The sequence below is a fragment of the Schistocerca nitens genome, chromosome 2 (assembly GCF_023898315.1).
Source record: "Schistocerca nitens isolate TAMUIC-IGC-003100 chromosome 2, iqSchNite1.1, whole genome shotgun sequence".
Classification (NCBI taxonomy): domain Eukaryota; kingdom Metazoa; phylum Arthropoda; class Insecta; order Orthoptera; family Acrididae; genus Schistocerca; species Schistocerca nitens.
This window is the reverse complement of record NC_064615.1, coordinates 266,247,272-266,272,681: the sequence shown is the minus strand read 5'-3', so window position 1 is coordinate 266,272,681 and position 25,410 is coordinate 266,247,272. Positions and strand designations below refer to the sequence as shown.

Below are 25,410 nucleotides of genomic sequence, written 5' to 3'. Positions count from 1 at the left end.
ATTTATTTTTGTACGAACAGGCAGCATATTGACTATGTTGTAGATTTTTTATTTGCAAATAGGACTCATATGCTTACGTATCTTGTCCTGCTTTGGCCATAAATGAAGCAGAGTCAGTCAAAACTGTGATTACTCTGATCTTTTGCAAATCAAGAGACAAATTGACTGTTGGCTCATGATCCAGAGACAGCAGAAGTATTTGTGACTCACTGTTCCTGACTTGGCCTTTCAGATTCCTGTTCTGTTTTTGAAATTAAGAAAAACTTTGTTTTTTATGTTTTGTTCGCAGAAGTGAAACATATATTTTGCTTTTAGAATATGATCTCCCATTGTATGTTGTGAACAGGCAGGGGCAACTAACCTTTTAGCAGTGTCACTGACACTATCACCATGACTTATGCCAAAAAGATCTCAATCAACAGTAAACAAAAAGGAAAAAAAATTTCATGATGAAACAAATTTACAAATTTTTTTGAAACTTTTACCCTAAGGCATTCAGCCATCACTAGAACTTCACAAAATTTTTTAAATTGTTTACTGTGGGGCTTTTTCCTGGTGTTCTGTTGGTTTATTGTGAATGCATGCACTGAGATGCTATCAAGCCCCAAACTATCACTGATGCAGGCATTTAATGCAATAAACAGGTGCTAGGGAAATGTTCAGCAGATGTATATATTTCATTACTATTCTCTGAAGGAAAACGTTACTTAACATCCTGTACTACAAATGAGTAAGTCTGAAAAGTAATAAGCATAACTGAATCATCAGCCTTCAGTTTCCTTTGACGTCTTTCAGCCTGGTGCATTGACATAAAGTGACTGACAAACTAAAATAATGATGATGATGATGATGATGATGATGATGATGATGTGTTAAGTCCAGAAAGTCTTCACCTAGTATTTTCTTGGTCTTTGTGTTGCTTGGTCTGTTTGTAACCACTGATGAACTGTTAAACCCCTCACTTTTTAACCATATTGTAGTATGCCACACACATTCCCTTCTGATTATTGAGCATCAGGTGTTTTTGTTCTTGCAGTTTTTGCTGTCATTTTGAACAGAGGCATAATTCTTTTTGCCAGGACACCACCAACTAAATTTGTCATTGTAAAAGCATTTGTAGTTTCTCAGCATTTGAAGAAACTCACGTTTCTTTTCTTCTTCTTCTTCTTCTTTCTTTCTTTCTTTCTTTCTTTCAGTAACTTGTAGTAATCAGCACAACACATTTATTTTATCTGATCAGGTTATGGCCTTCAAGCCCCCTCTTACATTGCTACACAGTTTGAACCATGCAATACAGTTTGCACCACAGTTGTTTAAAAATTGTAATAATTTTAATGTGATAAATAATAATAAAACGGTGGTAACAGAATTAAAAATGATTTGAAACCAGCTTTGAGTGTATTTAATGACAATGGGAATAACAATACAAAGAATTTAACAGCAGTAATACTAAGTACTCTTCTAATCTGCTGCTACCGATGTTAATAATAAAAATAATAATTTAGAGTAATATTAATGGTATGGGCATTTTGTATTATGAATGTACCTGGCCTAGACCTACCAACTGCAGCAATCTTAGTAAAAACTGTACTTGACAATCTTCACTCTGTGTGGCCTCGGGAATCTTGATTTGAATTTTTCTGACATTTTACAGGGAAAGTGCCAAGAACTGACTAACTTGAGTTTACTTTTCAGTAGTTTGTGTATGCTTATCAGCAGCAGAATGGGAATCCTCTGAAATGATTAAACTGCAAGTTTGTTGTGAACTTCATTCTGGCATGTTGGACATGACTCTTGACCTTGGACATGACTCTCGGCCTAGTAAAAATTCACATTTTCTGGTATTTCTTCAACTAGCCCGCAGCTGCTTCAGGAGCTTGTAAGCCCTTTTATTTACTTGATTTGATTTTGAGAAACAGTTGCAACACTACTTTTGCAATACACAAAATAAACTAAAAAACTTACAGTAGAATTTCCAAGCTCACTTTTTTTTCGTTATATCCAGTGTTTCTACACAACCTTCCCTTTCCACCTGCATAGATATGCTGCAAGCCACTATATGGTACATTGCAGAGGATACTGTGTACTACTATTACTAGTCATTTCCTTTTCTGCTCGCAAATAGAGCGAGGGGGAAAAATGACTGTCTACGTGCCTCCGCATGAGCTCTGATTTCTTTAATCTTATCTTGTGGTCCTCATACACAATGTATGCTGGCAGCAGTAGAATTGTTTAGCGGTCAGCTTCATATGCCGGTTCTCTCGAATTTTCTCAGTGGTGTTTCTCGAAAAGAATGCCATCTTCCCTCCAGATATTCCCATTTGAGTTCCTGAAACATCTCCGTAACACTTACATGTGTTTGAACCTACCACTAACAAATCTAGCAGCCCACGTTTGAATTGCTTCGATGTCTTTCTTGAATGTGACATGGTGCGTATCCCAAACACTCGAGCAGTACTTAAGAATAGGCCACATCAGTGTCCTGTATGCAATCTCCTTTACAGGTGGAACACTCTTTCCTAAAATTCTTCCAATAAACTGAAGTCTACCATTCACCTTCACCACAGTTTTCACCTCATACCGCTTTGAAACATTATGGCCAGATATTTAAATGACTTGACTCTGTCAAGCTGGACACTAGTAATACTGTATCTGAACATTACAGGTTTGTTCTTCCTACTCATCCACATTAACTTACATTTTTCCACATTTAGGGCTAGCTACCATTCATCATGCCAACTGGAAATTTTGTCTAAGTTGTCTTGTATCTTTCTGCAGGCACTCAACTTCGAGCACTTATCGTACACCAAAGCATCATCAGCAAACAACTGCCCACCCCGTCTACCTAATCATTTACGTATAAAGAGAACAGCAATGGTCCTATCACACTTCCACGGGGCACTCCTGACAATACCCTTGTCTCTGATGAACATTCGCCATCGAGGTCAATGTAGTGGGTTCTATTACTTAAGAAGTCTTTGAGCCACAAACATACGAGGGCAGTTCAATAAGTAATGCAACACATTTTTTTTCTCGGCCAATTTTGGTTGAAAAAACCGGAAATTTCTTGTGGAATATTTTCAAACATTCCCGCTTCTTCTCGTATAGTTTCATTGATTTCCGACAGGTGGCAGCGCTGTACGGAGCTGTTAAAATGGCGTCTGTAACGGATGTGCATTGCAAACAACGGGCAGTGATCGAGTTTCTTTTGGCGGAAAACCAGGGCATCTCAGATATTCATAGGCGCTTGCAGAATGTCTACGGTGATCTGGCAGTGGACAAAAGCACGGTGAGTCGTTGGGCAAAGCGTGTGTCATCATCGCCGCAAGGTCAAGCAAGACTGTCTGATCTCCCGCGTGCGGGCCGGCCGTGCACAGCTGTGACTCCTGCAATGGCGGAGCGTGCGAACACACTCGTTCGAGATGATCGACGGATCACCATCAAACAACTCAGTGCTCAACTTGACATCTCTGTTGGTAGTGCTGTCACAATTGTTCACCAGTTGGGATATTCAAAGGTTTGTTCCCGCTGGGTCCCTCGTTGTCTAACCGAACACCATAAAGAGCAAAGGAGAACCATCTGTGCGGAATTGCTTGCTCGTCATGTGGCTGAGGGTGACAATTTCTTGTCAAAGATTGTTACAGGCAATGAAACATGGGTTCATCACTTCGAACCTGAAACAAAACGGCAATCAATGGAGTGGCGCCACACCCACTCCCCTACCAAGAAAAAGTTTAAAGCCATACCCTCAGCCGGTAAAGTCATGGTCACAGTCTTCTGGGACGCTGAAGGGGTTATTCTGTTCGATGTCCTTCCCCATGGTCAAACGATCAACTCTGAAGTGTATTGTGCTACTTTTCAGAAATTGAAGAAACGACTTCAGCTTGTTCGTAGGCAGAAAAATCTGAACGAACTTCTCCTTCTTCATGACAACGCAAGATCTCACACAAGTCTTCGCACCCGAGAGGAGCTCACAAAACTTCAGTGGACTGTTCTTCCTCATGCACCCTACAGCCCCGATCTCGCACCGTCGGATTTCCATATGTTTGGCCCAATGAAGGACGCAATCCGTGGGACGCGTTACGCGGATGATGAAGAAGTTATTGATGCAGTACTACGTTGGCTCCGACATCGACCAGTGGAATGGTACCGTGCAGGCATACAGGCCCTCATTTCAAGGTGGCGTAAGGCCGTAGCATTGAATGGAGATTACGTTGAAAAATAGTGTTGTGTAGCTAAAAGATTGGGGAATAACCTGGTGTATTTCAATGCTGAATAAAACAACCCCTGTTCCAGAAAAAAAAAGTGTTGCATTACTTATTGAACTCCCTCGTACATGTGTACTTACTCTGTATGCCTGTACCTTTGTTAACAGCTGCAATGGGGCACCATATCAAATGCTTTCTGAAAATCTAGAAATATGGAATCTGCCTGTTGTCCTTCATCTGTAGTTCGCAGTATATAATGTGAAAAAATAGCAAGCTGATCTTTGCATGAGCAATGCTTTCTAAAACCATGCTGATTCGTGAACATAATCTTCTCAGTCTCAAGAAAGTTTGTTATATTCGAACTGAGAATATGTTCAAGGACTCTGCAGCAAGCTGAAGTTAGGGATATTGGTCTGTAATTTTGGGGATCCGTTCTTTTACCTTTCTTATATATTGGTGTCACCTGTGCTTTTTACCAGTTGCTTGGGACTTAGTTGGGAGAGATGCAAAATTAAAAACAAGTAAATCAGGGGCTAGTGCCATAGAAAGCTCTTTGATAGTATAAAAGAAAACCTGCTCATTCCAGTGAAACAAAAACCTTGAATTTTTTTGTACATTGAGCTCAAATTTTCCACAACTTAGTTCTTTTCTATAGGGTTCATGCGAGCAAAATTGTCAGGTGAGGATGGTTCCTAAAATTAGTACATTTGAAGTAGAATTACCTTTTTACTCCAGCTCAATTGCTATAGCCACACTGTTAAGCGTGACCCACAGAGAATAGCAGGTTTTTGAAGGATTGCCCATGGAACTGATTTGACTTGTAACGTGGTATAATACTTGTACAACTGTGGTGACATATGCTCAAGACAGAACACCATGGATTTCTGTAAATAATATTTGGGACCTCTAAACTTTGAGGATGAAGATGCTCTGATGATAGTAAATTCCAGTAGAAGCAGATTTCGAATTCATGCTGTTTGGAATGCAAAGGGAAAATGCAGATATTTTCATTGTGCTTAATGAGCTGACAGTGCTCATAAGTGATTCAGCCATTTTAATATTGTTGGTCAAAAAGGCTGTAGCATAAATGAATGGTCAAGAATGCACACAATTATACCTGGGTGAGAATAACATAGTGCTTGGTCATACCTTGCATTCTGTTCACAATTGTCATATTGCTCTGCATTCTCAAGATACAGTTAGCATTGTCATTGGAAGATAGCAGTTGCGGCTGGTAATGTAATAGTTGTAATTTGTTTATTTGCCTGACAGAATGTCTCAAACTATTTACAGAAATGTGCAGAAAAGTGATAAAACTATTTACATACTGCAGCAGAAACCAATATTTAATGTTAACAAGAAGCATATGAATGTATGCAGAATGGAAATATGCAACTGTTTGTGCTACAGCATTTTGTGTCTAGGTGAATAGACCACATTGCATACTCCCATGACTAGCTTTATTTTTTTTATTTACACGTCAAGGTCCGTAGGACCAAATTAAGGAGCAAATCTCCAAGGTCATGGAATGTGGCAGTACATGAAATTACAACATAAAAGTAATAGTAGATAAAAATGAAACGTTTATGAACTCTAAAAAAAGCCAGTCCATAAGTTTAAGTAAACACAATCAACAATAAAACAAGACCAAGCATAATTTTTCAAGAAACTCCTTGACAGACCCACGAGGAAACTCTTGAGTTTCAGTTTGAAAGCGCATGGATTACTGCTAAGATTTCTGAATTCTAGTGGTAGCTTATTGAAAATGGATGCAACAGTATACTGCACACCTTTCTGCACAAGAACTAAGGAAGTCCGATCCAAATGTAGGTTTGATTTCTGCAAAAATACGAAAAGTAGACCAATTTTCATGTTGAATGATCACTCACTTCAGATACCATATGAATAGTAAAAATGGCAGCATTAAGTCTTTGAACAAGATCATGAACATGGGCTTTCACGACAGCTTACTATCTATCTGATCACCTAGAAATTTGAACTGTTCAGTTTCACTAATCGTATGCCCATTCTGTGAAATTAAAACATTGAGCTTTGTTGAATTGTGTGTTAGAAACTGTGAAAACTGAGTCTTATTGTGATTTAGTGTTAATTTTCTACAAGCCATGAACTTATGTTATGAACTGCACTGTTTGAAACAGAGCTAGTGTTGCACACAACATCCTTTACTACCAAGCTTGTGTCATCAGCAAACAGAAATATTTTAGAGTTACCCATAATACTAGAGGGCATATCATTTATATAAATAAGGAACAGGAGTGGCTCCAACACTGATCCCTGGGGCAATGCATACAAAACCATAATAGAGAACAACAGGTATTTTTATACAATTCACTGCACAGATAAAATGTTAACTGTCATAATCATTATCACCAATCTGTACAAATCATGATTATCAATGAACACTTTGGCAGGCCCCTTCCTCCTTTATGCCACATATAATATTTTGGTTTGGACACTTTGGCAAAACATATGAACATAGATGTTACATATTAATCACCTGGCAGACAGTATTTTGCAGCTGACACAGGTACATATAATGAAGCCTATTATCTGAAAAAAAAAGATGCACAAATATCCAGTCAGCTCCGGATTAAATCTCAAACTGACGCACAGGCAGGCGCCATGCTTTAAATATTGAGAAATGTTACATTGTGCATGTCACAACTTGAAAAAACATAATATTCTATGATTATAATATCAATGAGTCACAGTTTGTATGCATTGCCCCAGGGATCAGAGTTGGGGCCACTCCTGATCCTTATTTATATACCGTATTTACTCGAATCTAAGCCGCACTCGAATCTAAGCCGCACCTGAAAAATGAGACTCGAAATCAAGGAAAAAAATTTCCCGAATCTAAGCCGCACCTGAAATTTGAGACTCGAAATTCAAGGGGAGAGAAAAGTTTTAGGCTGCACCTCCAAATCGAAACAAAGTTGGTTCATTGTAATATGAGACACAATTTAGGTCGAATGAATGACGATACAGCTACAGTAGTTTGGTTCGAGTAGTAAGCTTAGCAGTTAAGCTTTACCAGGTAGCCATTGCTATGGGTCAGGCAGTCCGTACGTATTTATACAGGTACCCTTCCTTTTTCGTGTGCTTCTTCTGGTTTGAATTGAATGCTTATTTTACTTTGATCTGATAAGTGCCATTCTCTTTGTTACTGGTGTTCACGTCACTCTAAGCTGAAAATGCATTACTGTACTGTGTCATGCATCGTTTGTCGCATTCTGATAGTGTGTGTTTATGGCCTGTCGCCGCTCGCGGCCAGGCTTGCTTTTGTGGCGTTACCGCCGCTTACAATTAAAAAAAAAAAAAAAAAAAAAAATAGAGAGAGAGAGAGAGAGAGAGAGAGGAATCGCCTCATTAGCGAAACAATGACAAGAGACTGCTATTTGTTGTTGTTAACACTGATGCTTTCTTTGATAATGATCAACAAGAACCAAATAATAGACTGCGTATGATAGAAGATGTTCTGAACGAGAGTTTAGCGAAAATTTTTCTCCGTTTGAAAATCTTTGCAGGCGCCTCTTTAGAACATTACATTCTGCACAGAAATTAGAAACTAGATGCATCTGCCTAATGGTCGCTTGAGAGCTGAACTGACAGCAGTACAGTGTCGATCATATATGGGCTTTGATAAAAGTAACATGTCATGGTAGCTTCACAAAATACTGGTTTTATCACAATGATAGGCTGTGTTTGTGTAAACCTTTCATCATTTATTTTATTTGTAGTTAGTTAAATGTGGTATAAAATTCTTGCTCACTTGCATTTCTCATGTTATGGAACTTCTGTCCACCGGTCAAGAACTGTATTGAAAACTTGGAAACACTACAATTGGTTAAAAAAGATGTAATAATTTCCTTTCATGTGAATTACTGCTACAGAAATACAATTTTTTTATGTAAGAACTTTGAACTGCATTGAAGTGAGTTACTTTGGTATGCTGTTTATGTATTAAATGCCTTGTGGAAATGTAGGTAGTCCTGACAGTAGGAGAGATTTGACTGTTACTTGAATTTGCCATCAAAAGCTTCTATTCTTTGCCGTAACAATGATCAGAAGTTACACAGAAACATAGCCATTCCTCTGTTCGAAGTTGGAGTTGATGGCAAGTTTTGTCTGTGCTGCATGTTTTTTAAGTTTTTCACACATTCCGAATAAGTGTTGGCATCATCCTTTTAAGACAGCTGGAAATACACTGATACATAAACATACAGATAGATTATACATTATAAAAACTCGTTGTCTACCAAGCACACTCGCTTAAAAATTCACTTCATCAGTCACGAACAAATACAGGCATTAAGGAAGGATTGACCACCATGTATGAGGAAGCCACTTACACCAAAACAACAGTTATTGATGCTGCTACAAACTTTATGAACTTAGTGTTTTTTTTTTTTTAATGTCTTAGTCTTAATTTCTCTGAATTGCTCGGTTTTCAGAGTGCTTTTCTTCTGGTTACGAAAGATTGAAAGATTGGGGTAACAAGAAGATGAAGCACTATCAAAACATGAAGACCATTGAGGTCAGTGTGATAATGAAAATAAAAGTGTGGGTAGTGTGGCAAAACTTTTCTTATAGACAGGCAACCAGAGCAATACATAAAAAAAAAAAAAAAAATTAAAAAAGTCCTGTGTTTGTGTAGATAGGCTAGCAGTCTCTTTCACACCTACTTATAATTCAAGATAAGTTTCTAATGAGAGGACATGGAAAACTTGTTGGATGGTTATCTGAGAAAGGGCAGTTAAACTTCATTATGATGTAAGTCGTAAAACTATCCTTGAATTTCCTTTCCGGTCTGGAGAAGTTAATAAAATAAAAATACCAACAGATTGGTAGAATTTAAAAAAAAGGGCTCTTGAGACTGGTTAAGAGTGTTTTTGCACCATTAGAACAGGTTGTTGTCATGTAAACATCAATTTACAAGCTTAGGTTGAGCTACTGCCTTCAGTAAAACAACTGTGGAGATTTATATGTGTGTGTAAAAAAGGGGGCTGTAAGCAACACAAATTTGAATTCCAATGTATTTTTAATGTTGATGAAATTGCAGGGTTGCCACAGGTTCTGGAAGTCAGGAAATTTCAAACTTGTCTGGTAAATATCAGGGAAATTTGGAAAAGAAATACTGGAGAAATCTCGTTCTTATCTCAGTAGATGAAATGGCGTGTTTACTGAGATGTCACACATCATTGCTGGCTTGGCACAGCTGAGTACGTGAGCCGATTCCCTACTCCCTCATTCTCACTGCTTCTTCCCTTTCTACCACTCTCCTCATCGTGCAGTCAGTGCTGCCATACTTCTTGCTGCTAGCCTAGCAGCTGCCGATGAGAGGCAGGGAGGTGTGAGGGGTGATATGTTTAGATCTGATTCTCATAGACTGTTGGTGCAGTGGGCAGAGACAGTGGTCAAGTTACATGAGCTGTGTCTGAGTGACTGTGTGAATGTGTGCGTGCTCTTGTTTTCTGACAAAGGCTGTGACCAAAAATTTAGTTGTGAGAGTGTGATTGTCTTTTCTATGTGTCTGTCTGCAGATCAGTGATCATCTTTATAGTGAGTTGTTACCTATCCTCATTAGTCATCTTTATAGTGAGTTGTTACCTATCCTCATTAGTATTGATTCTCGGAGTATTCATGCAAGTTATCTATTGCATGGATTGATCATCACAGTCTTATTTCAACATGTGTCTATGATGTCTAAATAGCTGGCCACACCAGTGGACTTCCATGACGGTTGAAAACTAAAGGCCATTTTATGTGTATCTCTAATGGACTGGGCTTGCTAAACTGAAGCCCATCATTTCCCACTAATGTGCAGGCCCTGCCCATCGCATCTTGTCTCACCAATCTGCCTGCAGGCCAGGTCTGTTTTTGAGTGGTGTAAAATGGGGGAGATTTTCCTGATTTATCCATGGACTCGGTACATTTTCGCACTGAGAAAGCAGTTTATATATTAGAAAGTGTGGATGATAAGGGGAAGAAAATTGTGACAGTCACTGGCAGTTTGTACGCTATGTACTCATGTATTTCTTGAGAGAAAAACCACACAATACCTGTAAAATAGTAGGTATAACACAGTGGGTAATGACTGATAATAACAAACATAGTAGAACTAACATTTTATTGGCAGTCACCTATAGTGTTGGTGTACACAACTCTTCCCTGCCGTATACACTTCTTTCAATAGTCTACTTTTTTCTTAGGTTATTTCTGAAGATACTTTAAATCTGTCTTGCGACTCCACGAAATGCATATTTTTATCACCAAATGTCTTTTATTTTATTGAAATAAGATAACATCAGTGGTCTTTATGAAACATATATACCATTTGGCTTGCTTTCTCCATCTAAAAACAGTTAATTCCAAAAGCCGTTGATATTAGTACTTAAGATTTTTGCTCACATGTTTTAGAAATACAGAAGTATTTACTTTTTTTGTCAACTGATGTCTTTTACTTACCTTTGAGTTCTCAAAATTGTCCCCCCCCCCCTCCCCCCCAGAGGGCCCACGTCTCTTTTGTGGGTACAAGTGTAGCGTGCATGGGTTCCTGAGTTATTGCAGCCTTTATTATTTTTTGGGCTGCTTTACAGTCTCCTACCTTCTCCTTCCCTGCCCTTCTTCCTTTCCCTTTGCCCTTTCCTCTTCTTCTCTTGGTGTTCTTCTTTATGTCGGCCTGGCAATCCTCATAACTTTGCTTCATCTTACGGTTTTGGTTGGTTACTTTTCCTCCTCCTTTTTGGCTTTTCTTTTTTGGTCGCCCTCAGGTGTTTGATCTCCATTTCCAAATTTGAAATCCATAGTGTGAGCCAGATGGGGAAGAACTCCCTCCCTAGTGTCTTTGGCTTGGGTTCCTCTCACCACCTCCTCCTCCTCCTCCTCCTCCTCCTCCTCCTCCTCCTCCTCCTCCTCCATTCCCTCACCCTTTTCCCCCTACCCTACCCTAACCTCCCCGCCAAAGTGCTTTCGCCTCCTTGCTAGGTCACCAGCTGGGTAGCCAGTCCGTGTGGTGGGGCTGTAACAATGGTGGTTTGAAAAGTCCTCAGAATCACCATGAGAGGTCAGCACTAGCACAATGAATTGTTCATGTGATATTCACTGGATTGTTGCCTGTAATCATAAGCCACGTCAGTTCACTTAGAAGAGAGCTGTGGTGGTGACGTGGCGCTGTTGTTGTGCCTGCGTAGTGATATGTGAAGATGGGAAAAATCAAGATTCGAGCAATGATTAAATACTTTGTAAAGAAAGGTATGAAAGCAAAGGACATTCATGCCGATTTCCGGAATATACTGGGGGACTCTACTCCTTCATATCCAACTGTTGCCAAGTGGACAAATTAATTTAAATTTGGTCGGGAGAGCTTAGATGATGATCCACGCAGTGGTCAACCAAGATGTGTCACTACTGCAGAAATCATTCCATAGTGCATGAAATGATCATGGATGATCACCGATCGAAAGTGCGTGAAATTTCTCTTGCTTGCCAGATGTCATCTGAAAGGGTATATCATATTTTAACTGAAGAATTAGAAACGAAAAAATTATCTGCAAGATGGTTCCCGCGACTCTTGGCGCTGGATCAAAAAAGCATGAAATGGACATATCAGAACAATGTTTGGCCTGTTTTAGGAGAAACTAACAATATTTTTTGAGCCGGTTTGTGCCCACAGATGAAACTTGGGTGCATTACTAAACCCATGAGACAAAACAAGTCAAAACAGTGGAAACATGCTGATTTTTCCACCACCAAAGAAATCAAAGACAATTCCTTCAGCAGGAAAGGTCATGGCATAAGTGTTCTAGGATGCGAAGGGAATTATGTTTGTAGATTATCTCCCTACTGGGCAAAGAATTACTGGAGAATACTTTGCTGACCACTTGGAAAAATTGCAACAAAATACACGTGAAAGAAGGCCAGGTTTAGCAACGAAGAAAGACGTCTTCTATCAAGACATTGTGCACCCTTACACGTGCCACCGCCATGGCAAAATTGTTGCCACGCCGTTGTTGCTGTATTCACCTGATATGGCTCCATCAGACTTCCATCTCTTCCCAAAACTAAAAAATTTGCTTCATGGATGAAGATTTACTTCAAAGGAAGAATTGATAGCCGGTGTTGACAACTATTTTGCAGGCCTGGAGGAAACTCATTTTTGAGATGGGATCAAGGCACTGGAACATCGTTGGACCAAGTGCATTAATCTACAAGGATAAAAGAAGTTTCAGTGATGTACGTACTTTTTTTTCCATTCCTTTCCGAGAAATTTTCAGACCACCCTCATGTATACCCATCTGGCTGAGTCCCCTTACACCATAGGGATCACACAGCTGGTATATGTACTGTGAACTCCTTGTGCAAGCCTATGAGTGGTTGCTTATCTATTTGGGGCATCGGAACCCCCGGCAATGCCGTCCTGCCTGGTGGCCGTTGCTGTGAGTGGGTGGCGCCCAAAAGGCAAGCCTCTGTTCAGAGTGGGTGGTACCAGGGCAGACATTTGGCACATGAAATGGGTTAAAATCTCTGGCCACTCTACTGTGGCCACATCTCTTTCTCAACATAGTTCTGTCTCGTTTCCTGTTTCTGCCTTCCCAGCCTTACCCTTCTTGGGTACACGCTGGGAGGAGGGCTAGGCCTGCTGGCTTGGGGCTAAACCTTGTCCATGGTTCCTGGTATGTATCAGGACCAATGGGAGACATTTTTTGGCCACCAAATTCCTTTTTTTTGGGAACATTTTGAGGACAAGTTCGATGAAATTGAGTCATTAAGCAAGATGAGATCTGGCTCTCTCCTTATAAAGACAACTTCTGCCAGTCATTCAGCCTCCCTCTGTGCCTGTGACCATTTAGAAGACATCCCCACGACTATCACTCCTCACCAGCCACTCAATATGACATAGGATGTAATTTTCCATAGGGATCTTCTCCTCCAGTTCGATAAAGAACTAACGGCTAATCTGGAATGACATGGCATTCATTTTGTCCATTGTTCTCAAGAAGGCCCTAAGGACCATTGTGTAAACACTAGCACTTTCAGCGTCGCATTTGAGGGGGGATATCCTGCCCAAGAAGGTCAAGGAGTGGTGTACAGATGCAACATGAAACTGTACTTTCCACCTCCCATGCGTTGCTTCCATTACCTCAAGTTGGGCCACATGTCCTTGCAATACGATGACATTTCCGTCTGTGGTGACCGTGGCCACCCTCTTCATGTGGGGAGCCCTTGCACCCCACCACCTAACAGTGAAAACTGCTCTGGTGTCCATTCTCCCCACTCACCAGTGTGTCCAGTGCACATGAAGGAAAAAATAATTCAGGACTTCCTTGGCCATCTCAGCTACTTCGAGGTTAGGAAAAAGTTTGACAGACTTCACCCTGTAAATCTCTCCTCTACATCTGCCTCAGTTATATCTTCCCCTGCTCACCCCTCCCCCTTACCCCATCCTGCCTCCCTAACCCTCAGTGGCTCCTGACCCTTCCCCTTCAGGAAGTGCTGCTCCTCCTCATCCGCATCCTCCTCCTCCTAGGCCAGGGAAGATGTCCTCTTATCTGGCTCCTGCTAGGGATGGGGCTCTTGTCTTGGAAAACCTCTCCCCAGCATTCTTAGGACAGTAAGCTTGCACCTTCAGGCCAGAAGAGAGACCCTAGCTAGAGGTTCCCACAGCCACTTGCTCTCTGTCTGATCCTGACATCACTGCCACCTATTCCCTTACTGATAACACCTCCTCCCTCCTTAAAAGGAAGAAGAAAAAGCAGCACAAGTCAAAGGACGAGGCTTGCCCAGTTTCACAGGGGGGGGGGGGGGGGGGTGTTGCCCCCTCCACCTCATCCTGAACCAGATCCAGTTTTTATGGGTATCACCTCATCATCGTTGATGGTGACCACCAACCAAGTGGCATGACCTCCCCTTGGCTTCCTTATGTCTCACCTGGACTCTCACCATATGATGATCCAGTGGAATTGCAACGGATATTATTGTTACCTCCCAGAAATACAACACCTTCTTTCCTCCTACTATTCATTCTGTCTTTCTCTTCAAGAAACGCACTTTCGTGATGATTTCTCTCCAATGTTTATTGGGCGTTCTGTTGGAACCTTGCTGGCCACAGGGTAGTGCCACTTCATCGGGTAGGGGTCTTCTATTGACCAACTTACTACAGACTTTGATTTGTATCTCCTCAATGACGGTTCCCCTACACACTTCAGTGCTGCTCATGGCACCTTTACTGCTAACAATCTCACACTCTCCTCCCTTGCTCTAGTTCTAAGTTCTAGGGGACTAATGACCTCAGCAGTTGAGTCCCATAGTGCTCAGAGCCATTTGACCCATTTGAACCTCCCTTGCTCTTGTGGCTTGCCTACGTTGGTCACCTGATGACAATCTTTGTGTCAGTGACCACTTTCTGGTGATTCTGTCATTTCCCTGCCACCACCAGGCAGACAGGTCCCCACGTTAGGCATTCCAGAGGACCACTTGGCCTTCATATACGTCTGCTGTGCACTTCAACACCTCTCTCTTGAACTGCATTGACGGGGTCGTGCAGGGCATCTCTGCCACTGTTCTTCATGCTGCTGGCACTGCTTTCCCCCTGTCCACAGCTCCCCCTCATTGTTGACCAGTACTGTGGTGGACCAAGGACGTAGCAGTCGCTGTCTAGGAACACCTTCACAGACCAGACTCCTCGCTTTTAAGCGTCTCCGTTTTAAGACTCGTTACCATATTAAGCGGAATAAAAAGGAATGCTGGGTGCTCTGTTTCCTCCCTGGAGGCGTATGGCTCTTCATCGCAGGTATGGTCCAAGCTCTGTAGCCATCTAGCTGCCAGCAACAGTCAACTGTCCAGGGGTTTATCCTGGCAGACCCCCCGCGGCTTCCAGTTTTCTCCCCCCAGAATGCAAGTTATGCATTTTTGTTGTTGATCCGCAGTACACCCCAGTCCAGAATTTGACTTAGGCAATCAGCTCCTCGATGTTGCAGCACAGTCCCATTTCTTCGGCCTTATTTTTGGTAAAAAGCTGATGTGGCTTCCCCACATTTGCCACCAGAAGACTACATGCATGTGGAAGCTGAATGCTGTCCATCTCCTGGTCCACACATCTTGGTGTGCAGACTATGCTACTCTTCTCCATCTTTACCATGCGCTCTGGTCTTGTCCAGACTAGGTTATAGAAGTAAGGTTTATGGCTCAGTGGCTCTTTTCCAGTCTGAAAATACTCGATCCTGTTCACCATTGTGGGATGCGTCTGGCTATTGGTGCCTTTCCCACTAGTCCTGTTGACAGTCTCCTCACAGAAGCGGCGATACCCCCTGTGCAAATACAATGAAGCCAACTCTTGGTTTCTTATGCAATCACAATTCGCAGATTCCCTGACCATCCTGTGTACCCTATCCTCTTTGCAAGTGAGGGATGTCTCCTTCCTGATCAATTGCACAGGTGAGATTGCCGATTGGAATGCATCTCACTTCCCCCCGTTCCATCTCCACGTACTGAAATGCACGCCGTGTATTTCCTCTCACCCCCCCCCCCCCCGATGGTGCCTACACTGTGGATTAGTACCGACCTATCCCAGAGTCCTAAGGCCCCTGTTGTCCCCCCTGTGGTCTTCTGGCGTCTTGTACGTTCTGTCCTTGCAGAGTTCCTGGATGCTATCACCTTCTACACTGATGGTTCTAAGACAATAGATAACAGCAAGATAAGCTTTCATATCTCCTACTGGCTTAGAACAACATTTCTTGCTGGAATCATGAAGTTCTTCACAGCAGAGCTGCTAGCCATTGCCAGGGCCCTCCATTTTGTTACTCACGGTTCCCTCCACAGTGTTTCAATATCTACCAACTCAGTGAGCAGCCTGCTGCTCTTGTCATCCTTTGGTCTCTGCTATCCATGACCTTATCTCCTCCCTTTGCCATGACACCTGCTCAATTTTTTTTTCTCTGAGTCCCAAGTCATGTGGGTATCCCAGGGCATGAACTGGCTGATCGTTTGGCTAGAGAAGCTGATACTCACCCTCCATTCCCTTCATAACTCCAGCTGTGGATATGCAGATTTATGTCAAATCTCTCTTTGCCCAAAAGTGGAATGACATCTCGTACACCACTGCTCTCAGTAATAAACTCCGCACAATCAAGGAGACCACTGTGCTTTGGTGCTTTTCCTTCTGCTCTTCTCGGAAGGAGTCCACTGCTTTAGCTGTCTACACATTGCTCGTACCAGGCTCATCCGTTGTTTCCTCCTGCGTAACGAAACTCCCCCACAATATGACTGTGGAGCTAGCCTGACAGTATCCCACATATTGGTGGAATATGTCCTTCTTTTGGGCCTTCCTGCTAAGTATAGTCTTCCTTAATTTTAATATTAGCAGACAATTCATGGATGGTGGAACTGGTCCTCAGTTTCCTCTGTGAAAGTGGTTATTTCCAGATATAAGGTTTTGCTTTACTCCTGGAGCAGGGCAGGGTGGTTGTGGTTGGGGCCTCTTTTCATGTTTTCTCAGTCTGGGACCCCACAACCACTCCTCCCGTGGACAGACCACTCCTTTTTTACCAGTTTTTAGATTTGGTCTAACCTTTTATGCCTCTGTGTGTGTTTCAACTTCCTTGTTTTATAGTTTGACTCCCCTGACTGGATCCATCCACTTTTAGCGGAACCTCTTTCTTCTGTGAGTAAATTTGGAATTTCGAGACAGGTTGCCTCGCCATTTGGTCCTACAAACCCTCTCAACTAATCAGTCAATCAATCTCAAAATTCGTCAGGGAAAAATGCTAAAACTTGTCTGGAAAGCAGGGAAATATCAGGGAATTTCACTGGAGGAAACTTGTGGCAATCCTGAATTGGAGTTAGTTATTGTGCATGTTCCTTGTATAGTGATTATTGAAAAGGGTTCAAAGAAAGTTCCAAAACTAGCTTCTGGGAAAAGAGGAACCTAGTGGCTTTTTGCAATGTGATAGTCTTAAATTTTTGTTCTTGTGAATACGGGGTTATATAGAATGAAAAAACATTCCTGCGACTTCTCTGACATAGAAGTGCTCCCTAGCAGGAAGTGAAGTATACTGTGTTTGAGTGACACTAATGTGACATGCTTTGTGTGAAAGTAAACTCTCATCAGTTCAGGTGTATCTTGGATATAAATTGTTGGTCACACTATGCATCAGATCACAAGTCAGGTCATTTGGACAGGCATTTAACTTATGAGTTAACCAGTAACAATTATATAAATTTCTATCTTCTTTTTTTTTTATTTTCAACAGTGGAAGGAGTAAAAATAACCACTCATCATCTGGTTAGGCATTGAGTGGTAGACAGCCAAAAAAGAAGTCTGAACTCTTAGCGAAGTTTTTGAACAATGTCGGAACTAACAGATTAACCAATGCCCTTCAATAAAATAAACATGGCTTCATTGTCAGGGTGCTATAGCCCAGCTGTTGTGTAGGGTGTGCTGGACGGAATGGGTGAGAGGAACAAGGAGTGGGATGGAAAGGGTGGAGGGAAGGGAGCCAGTATGACCTCATAGGGGAGGGAAATGCAACAAGGGAATTGGGTATAGTTGTGATACTGTTGAGCTTGCCCCAGTATAGGTCTGGGAAGTTTCACATGATACCTGATAAAATAGGGGGTATTGATCAGAGGAGCGGGTTAATAGGAGCAGCATAGAACAGAGAAAGAGGGATACCACAGGTAGAACAGGCTAACTAAAGATTAATGGAGAGGCGAATTAGGCTGGAGGGAAGAGAGGGTATATGAACTGGAGTGATTCTAGCAGAGACTATTTTCACAGGGATTGCAGGATAAAACAATATGCTGTAAAGACAGTGAGCACAGTTTACATCTATGCAATTCAGCAAAGCTAATATGGGGTGGAGGTAGGCTCCAGAAGGCCAGTGTTGTGAAGCAGCCATTGGAGGCAACCAGTTTGTGTTCAGCAGCATGCTCTACCATTGTATAGTGAACTTTTCTTTTGGCTGAATTTTGACAGTGACAGTTCATTTGGGTGGCCAGCTGGTTGACGGTCGCAACTATGGAAATGGGTCTGTGGAAGGGAAGTAACATCATATGTGGTATTTGACATGACTGCTTTCATATGCACCCCTTCCCCTGATGAAGTAGGGTATGTTTGTGACGGGACTGGAATAAGAAATACTGGTTGGGTGCATGGTGGGGATCTTGTGCCTGGTCTTCCACAGGGATGTGACTTCTATGGGTTGGGATTGGGGGCAGGTGTTGCATAAAGATGGGTCACAATGTTTCACAGGTTGGGGAGGTGGTGGAATACCTCATTTGGATAGGTGAGAAGTACTTGGGGTGGATGTTTCTTACTTGAAGACATGACGGAAAGTTAGTTGAAGCCCAGGTAGAGGACATGATTAAACTATTCCTGGCATGATTAATATTATGTAATACAGAAGATGTTCCAGCACAGCTGGCTAGTGAATTGTTTGAGAATTAGGAGCATCTGTGGTTAGGTTTGTGGGTTAGTGCTGTTCTGTGAAACTCTTAAGAGTAGTGGGAAAGGGATTGCTTGTCACTGCAGTTTTGCCATCCTTAGATTACTGGATTGTTTGAGAGAGTTTTTAGTGAGGAAGTAACAAAAGAGAAGCCCTTTGCTGGATTCTATAGATAAGAAAGGCCCTGAAAACGCAGAACATATTCTTGAATCTTGCAATTTCCCTGTCCTTGTTCTATTCTGGCCCCTGTTCAATGTGCTGCTCAGTCAAGAGATGCGTTGGTTGTTGGCACTCTTCTCGGATGTTCATCACAGCATACAGTTGACTGGAGGAGAACAATATTATAGGTCCTCTTTTAATACTGCTGTTGCTCAGAGAGTGAAACATTTAAATGTCTGATGAGTATTTCAGTGGTCCAGTGTCTGTCTAATGACTGAGAGATGCATTCAATGTTCTTGCACTTATTGTATGTTTTGGTCCCAGCAGTGCTTTCTATGTAGGCTCTGTGTGTAAAAAAGCAAGTCATAGTTTGGTATTTATTTTTCATTCGTCTTTCACCATCCTTTCTGCCTCATCTCTTCTGTGCCACTTATTGAGACAGATATAGGGTATACATTAGAGGACAGGGCTGTAATTGGTATGGATAAAGTCTAAATCCCCCAACCCGCAGTTGTTATCCAGTAAACTTTCAGTAGCTTTCATATTTCAGAGCATTAAACCATAACTTAGTTCTTCCCCTAGCGCCTTTATGCTGGTTCTTTGTTTGGGTAGAAGGCAAAAAAAGTGTGATGTTCAACAACACTATGGTCAGCAGGACACCAGTGTTTGATCACGTTCAGAGCAATGAATGCTTTATTTTTAGTGCACTAGAAGCCAAAGATCAGGAGTCTTAGGCTCATCTCTTCGGACGACTGCTCCCTTATATTCGTTACCATCAGGTGGATGGGTATGAAATGTGTGTGTGTGTGTGTGTGTGTAGCTTAATTTTTTAAATGGGATGTAAGAAACAAGATGAATACTAAAATGTGAGTTTTATTTACCTGTTTTATGTAAAAACACTAATTTATGACTTGCTTCATTTATTTCAGATGACAAGAGAGAGTGAATGATGTGGTGGTAATCCTTAGAGGCACGAATTTCCAGAGGTTGGAGAGAGCATAGTGATGAATGCTGAGCAGCATGTGCCTTCAGCTACAGGCAGCCAGTCAGAGGTAGGTTCATAAATGTGCATTTGTGCTATTATTATTAGAATAGGAGTTCCTTCAGTTTTCAGACATACTTTTGAGTCCTTCATGCACTATAAACAGATTTTAATCTAGTTTTATTTCTCTCTTAATTTATGGTGGATGTGACAGATATTTGGTAAAATAGCACAGGTTATTCACTGACTAAAAGCAACAGTGTGCTAACTTCCTGTATTCTTCTTCTTCTTCTTCTTCTCCTCCTCCTCCTGCAATATAAAAATAATTATGAACTGAATTAGTGCATTCTTGGAATAAAAGGCTAAGAATCTGGTTCTCTTATTGATCAGTAATAAACATTATTTTGTAGATATTCAAGCATTGATCAATATTACATGTGAATGTAAAAATGAAGTTACATATTTAATTTGTTGTTTGTTTGCAGATATATCTCTGCAGTCCTGGTATGCATTGGAAGCCTCAAGCCACAGTATTATAGCATGCTTCTAGAGGAGTCAAAAGAAAATGGGACAGCTTATTGACAAAGGGGAGATGGGCTGCACAATTTTCTTTTTACTCCTCTATAACCGTGCTGTGATATTGTGGCATGAGGCTTTAAACACTTACTAGGACTGCAGAGGTATACCTACAAATGAACAACAAATTAAATATGAGGGTCGCTCCAAAAGAAGTGCACACTATTTTTGTAAAAATAGTTTTCATTCTGCATGTGTGAAAGTTTTACAGTGTGTAGATACACACTTCCCACTTGTTTTCAAACTTAATTCAACCTGTTCCCATGAGTTTCGCCGTCACAACATGTCTTCAAGATGGCTGCTACACTTGACATTTGTCAGAAGCAATGTGCTGTCAAAGAATTCCTGTGCTATGAAAACAAGACAGTGGGAAACATCCACAAGAGGTTGAAAAAGGTGTATGGAGATGCTGCTGTTGATCGCAGTACAGTTAGCCGGTGGGCAAGCAGGTTACGTGATTAAAGCGGGCACGGTAATTTGAGGATTGTCCTCGCAGCGGCAGGGCTCGTACTGCACACTCTCCAGACCATCTACAGAGAGTTAACGAATTGGTGACTGCTGACAGACGCATCACAATGAACAAATTGTCACGCTACGTTGGGTTAGGGGAAGGAAGTGTTTGCAGAATACTGGTGTTAAAAAAGGTTTGTGCTATGTGGGTTCCCATGATGTTGACAGTGGCTCACAAAGAAACAAGAAAAACGGTATGCAGTGAACTTTTGGAACAATGCGACAATGGTGATGAGTTTCTTGGAAGAATTCTGACAGGTGATGAAACATGGCTCCATCATTTTTCACCAGAGACGAAGAGGCAGTCAATGGAGTGGCATCGTGCAAATTAACCCAAGGAAAAAAAGATTCAAAACCACGCCTTCTGCTGGAAAAGTTATGGCTATGGTGTTTTTCGATTCCAAAGGACTCTTGCTTGTGGATATCATACCAAGTGGAACCACCATAAATTCTGATGCGTATGTGACTACACTGAAACTTCAAGCTCGACTGCGTCATGTTCGACCTCATCGGCAAAAGCAGGATGTTTTGCTGTTGCACAACAATGCACGGCCCATGTCAGTCAAAAAACCATGGAAACGATCACAAAACTTGGATGGACATCAGTGAAACACCTGCCTTACAGTCCTGACCTGGTTCCATGTGACCATCATCTCTTTGGGAAACTGAAAGACTCTCTTCGTGGAACAAGGTTTGAAGATGATGACTCCCTTGTGCACGCTGCCAAACAGTGGCTCCAACAAGTTGGTCCAGAATTTTACCATGCGGGTATACAGGGGCTGGTTCCAAGATGGCAGTTGAGAGGGATGAAAATTATGTGGAGAAATGAAAATATTGTTCCTAAAGATGTATCTACACACTGTAAAACTTTCAAACCTGTAGAATAAAAGATGGATTTTAATAAAAATAGTGTGCATTTCTTTTGGAGTGACCCTCGTACGTAACTTCATGTTTACAAGGTGATGGTTAAAGCTGTATGGTTATCACTCGTATGTTGTTGAAACTGTGAAGAACCCCCCAACGGGCTCAAGGCCCTCCTTTCTTCCATCCAGGGCTGCATTCCTTTCCCTGTGCACCTCTCTCCCTGTTCTCATTCCTTCCCCTCTGTTCTCTTCTTTCCCTTTCTCGGTGCCCTTGGTTACATCGGCCAGACCATCCTGCTGGTTGCTGGTATTCCTCCCAGTTTTTGTTCCTCCCCATAGTGTGAACCAACTGGAGAAGAACAAGCTACTTACTGTCTACAATGTGTGGCCTTACTGCCTTTTCCAGCATTTCATCGACTGTGTTATCTTTTAATGCTATGTAGCCAGCATGGTCACCAGTCATGTGGTAGGGTCTGTATGTACCCTTTTGGTTGGGTCCCGTGACAACACAGGGATCACACTTCTGATATCTGAGCCGGTACTTCCCCACGTATGCATAGGGGTGGTTGCTTGTCATTCTGGAGCATCAGAACTCCTGGCAACAGTATCATGTTAGATGGCCCTTGCTGTAGCTGGGTAGTGCTCATGGGGAGAGCCCCTGATCAAAGTGAGTGGTATTAGGGTGGACACTTCGCTTATGAAACACATTACGTTCCAAGATTGCCATTCCTCTATAGCCATGTCTTTTGTTGGCAGTGTATCTTTTAATGATGCTTCTTATAACTGTGCAGCCTTCTGTTCCTTGACTACACCTTGGGAGGAGGGCCAGGCTTGCCAGCTCTGGGTGAAACCTGTTCCCTGCTGTCTTATCTGCACCACGACTGGCAGGGATATTTTCACCACCATTGATCCAATATTTTTCATGGAAACTTTTGAAGACAAGTTCGGGAAAGTGGACTCTATGAGTAAGATGTGGTCGGGTTCACTGTTGATCAAAACCACTTCTGTGGCCCTACGTGCCTGTGACTATCTTGGTGACCTCCCAGTGCCCATCACTCCTCTTCAGTCTTTTAATATGGTTTAGGGAGCCATTTTTCATAGTGACATCATCCTTCAGTCCTATAAGGAATTATGGGCCAAAATGGAATTGTGGGGCGTTCATTTTGTTCGGCTTGTTTAGGAAGGTCGTAAGAATGCCCCAATTGATCCTGCACATTTCTTCTGGTATTTGAAAAGGTGCACCCTCCTGTAGAAGGTCAAGGTTATGTGTTATTGGTGTGATATGAAGCCATACATCCTCCCACCCACCAGGCTTTTTCGATGTTTTCTATTTTTGGGCACATGTCTTCCCAGTGTACGACAGACCCTCTATGCAGTAAATGTGGACACCCACTACATGGGGGTAGCCCCTGTGTCCCACTGCCCGTGTTAGTTGTCATGACCATCAATCTCAACACACACCACCAGATTGTCCAGTTTATAAGAAGGAAAATGAGATACAGGAGTGTAAGTCCAGTGATGGTTTATCCTACATTGAGGCTCATCAGAAATATAACCATCTTCACTGTGTGTGAAAATTTTAACTTCTCCTCTATTAAGGCCTTTCCCCCTCCTCTGCGGCTCACGTGCCCTTCCTATCTGGGTGCTGTTCCCCATACCCAGGCAGAGAAGTATCTCTGTACATCTGGCATCTGCCAGTGATTGGGTCCCTCCCAGGACCCCTTCCCCTAGCATCTCTCATACCAGGGGCCTGCTGCCACAAATCGGCTGCGAGATCCACAGTACATGCATCCCATGGTTTGTGGCGTTCACCTGCTTTATTTCTTCATTGGTGGTTCTCAGTGTCGATATACTGTGTTGCGATACTGGCTAAAAATATCGGGGGTGAAAGTGCAGAACTGACTACTGTAAATGATGTAGCCGACAGGGGCACAGTTGCGTTTCACAGTTCTTTACTTTCACTGTTCACAGCCTCCCAATATTACACAGTTATATGGCCAGTGCGCTACTGTTTAACTTTTGATAAGCCTCATTAATAGGTTGCAGGCAAACATCCACATACTGCTACAATAGTTTACTGTTGAATATCTACAAGCATAAAAAGCCTAATCACACTGTTCACAGTTCCTGAAGAATAAAAAGGTACATTTGTGGCACAACTTGACTAGAAGAAGGGATCGGTTGGTAGGACATGTTTTGAGGCATCAAGGGATCACAAATTTAGCATTGGAGGGCAGCGTGGAGGGTAAAAATCGTAGAGGGAGACCAAGAGATCAATACACTAAGCAGATTCAGAATGATGTAGGTTGCAGTAGGTACTGGGAGATGAAGAAGCTTGCACAGAATAGAGTAGCATGGAGAGCTGCATCAAACCAGTCTCAGGACTGAAGACCACAACAACAAACAACATGGAACAGACACTGTCAACATGCAGCCTATTGGTGGAACATGTATTTCACAGTTAAGTTGATGCATTGTTGTTGTTCTAACCAACACAAGTTTCTCGTCTGAAACTCGGCTGTGGACTGACTGTCTCGTGACCAAAAACCAGACCTTTATATATCAGCTCAATAATAGGCACTGAAACTACACGTTGTTTGATGTTTAATTTACAAAAATTACAATTAAAACTTAACTCATTAAATTAACTGAATACATCGAAAAATTCCATCTTTTTAACAGTTACTTCTACTACAAGAGCTAGGCCGAATTATTTGTTTAAATTATGAAATTAACAGATATCGTTATGCCAACAATACTTTTGACAAAACTGTTAATTACTTTGAAATAATCAAGGGCTGGCTTTGCTAACATGATTTCAAATAGAGCCAGATAGATCCTTTAAGAATACTAGTAGTTGTGCCTGCAAATGTTTATAATTAATACAGAATTTATATTTGTTTATAAGTCAACAATAGAATTTAAGTTACGAAACAATTACTTTATTTCACGCTATAACAAAAGATACTAACTAGGAATAGTCAAAATAAATTAGAAAATCAGTTACCTACATAAAACTAAGCACAAAAGAAGATTTGGTGTTATATTCTTTAAAACTGAGGGCCAGACTTACTCTTTTACAAAAATCCAGACAGGGTATATACGGCTCGGGAGAACCAGGAGATCCGAGAAAAACCCAGCAATTTTTTCATCTGGGAGAAAACCTGGGAATTTTTTAGAATTCCGGGAATTTTTCATTCTTCTAGTTTTCAGTTAAATTTTTGTAATTTTGTCTGGGAAGAACCGATACTCTAACATAGGATATTACTGTATCCTGCTACTGCTGAATAATACTTCAACAATAAAACATAAACAAGATATTAAGGAAATGCGCCACATACAACAATGACACACAGTGCTCATGCAAGTGCCTGCCAACAGCAAAATGTGTCAGAGTCTTTAGAAAGACTATGCAATGTTTCATAACACAAATTGCCTCCCATGAGCATGAAGTCACAACTGTTTACATTAGATTTGTTGCAGCAGTTACGAGTGGGGTCATGTGCAGTTGAATCGCATTTGAATAGTAGATTCTCCCGCTTCTGGCTACAGGAATGTGACATTTGGCTGTGCAAGCAATCACAGCAAGCAGCTAGATGCTACCGGGAAAAGGGGGCACCAAAGTCATATTCCTGAGGAAAAAAATC

At 41.7% G+C, this 25,410-nt stretch overlaps 1 protein-coding gene across 1 annotated transcript in view; it reads left to right on the top strand.

The window, feature by feature from the left end:
* The window catches only part of LOC126236005 (zinc finger and SCAN domain-containing protein 2-like), a 205,314-nt gene that overhangs the window by 3,646 nt on the left and 176,258 nt on the right, over window positions 1-25,410 (top strand). The window contains exon 4 of the mRNA XM_049945014.1: window positions 19,762-19,884. Within this exon, the coding sequence (XP_049800971.1) occupies window positions 19,837-19,884 (48 nt within the window). The 5' untranslated portion in view covers window positions 19,762-19,836. The remainder of the gene's footprint in view (window positions 1-19,761; window positions 19,885-25,410) is intronic.